The sequence below is a fragment of the Acanthisitta chloris genome, unplaced genomic scaffold (genome assembly GCF_000695815.1).
Source record: "Acanthisitta chloris isolate BGI_N310 unplaced genomic scaffold, ASM69581v1 scaffold27145, whole genome shotgun sequence".
NCBI lineage: Eukaryota > Metazoa > Chordata > Aves > Passeriformes > Acanthisittidae > Acanthisitta > Acanthisitta chloris.
In genome coordinates this window covers 1,682-2,440 of record NW_008672523.1, presented here as the reverse complement: position 1 = coordinate 2,440, position 759 = coordinate 1,682, and the positions used below count along the sequence as shown (strand labels likewise).

The 759-nt window shown below is 61.9% G+C and overlaps 1 protein-coding gene across 1 annotated transcript in view; it reads right to left on the bottom strand.

Annotated features, from left to right (window-relative positions):
* The window catches only part of LOC103802116 (glucosylceramidase-like), a gene marked incomplete at its 3' end in the record, with an annotated part of 2,778 nt that overhangs the window by 658 nt on the left and 1,361 nt on the right, over positions 1–759 (bottom strand). Inside the window, 4 exon segments of the mRNA XM_009074569.1 lie at positions 27–268; positions 348–421; positions 424–575; positions 676–759. The exon segment at positions 676–759 is cut by the window's right edge and continues 35 nt beyond it. Coding sequence (XP_009072817.1) covers positions 27–268; positions 348–421; positions 424–575; positions 676–759 — 552 coding nt within the window.

Sequence of the window (759 nt, the reverse complement as noted above, 5' to 3'; positions counted from 1 at the left end):
GGCCAGAGTGGCCAGTGCATCCGTGTCCCCCACCCAGCCCTACCGTCAAGATGCTGTGGCTGTACTTGCTCCCCCGGTCCCAGCCACCCAGCACCACCCTGGGCTCCCAGAAGTAGGAGCCTGTGGAGGCCTCTGTGGACAGGAGGTAATAGTCTGGGAAGAGGTGATGAGTGATGGAGAGCGTCAGGTCGATGGGCGCCAGGAAGTCCAGGTACCAGTGGATGCCGATGCCGCTGATGTAACTGGAGGCCACAGGGTCTTTGAGAACCTGACAGGAGAAAGGGGTCACCAGTGCCCAGGGCTGGGAGAGCTGCTGTGGGGCTGGGAGAGCTGCCATGGGGACTCACCACCTGGGCCCAGTAGGGCAGCATCACTCTCTGGCAGGCTGATGTGATGAGCTGGCCGTGGCGGGGGGGGGCGGTGGGCCCAGGTCCTGGGCGATGAAGTCTCGTTGGTGCTCAGGGGAGAAGCCCAGGCACTGGAAGGGGTAGAACACGATCTCACCGGCCGTGGGCTCATTCCCTGCTGTCACTGCCCAGAAGGTCAGGTTGTACTTGGCATATTCATCCAGGAACCTGGTGTGGGGCAGATGGTGAATGGCCCTGTCACGTCTGTGCCAGCTCCAGCCCCAGGCACAGCATTCCCAGCACCTACCACTCTCCTGTGACCACTCACCGGAGGAAGTACTTGGCCCAGGTCTTGTGGTACTTGTCCCCAGGGCTGCCCTTCAGTGTTCCCCTCCCTGTCATTGCACCATTT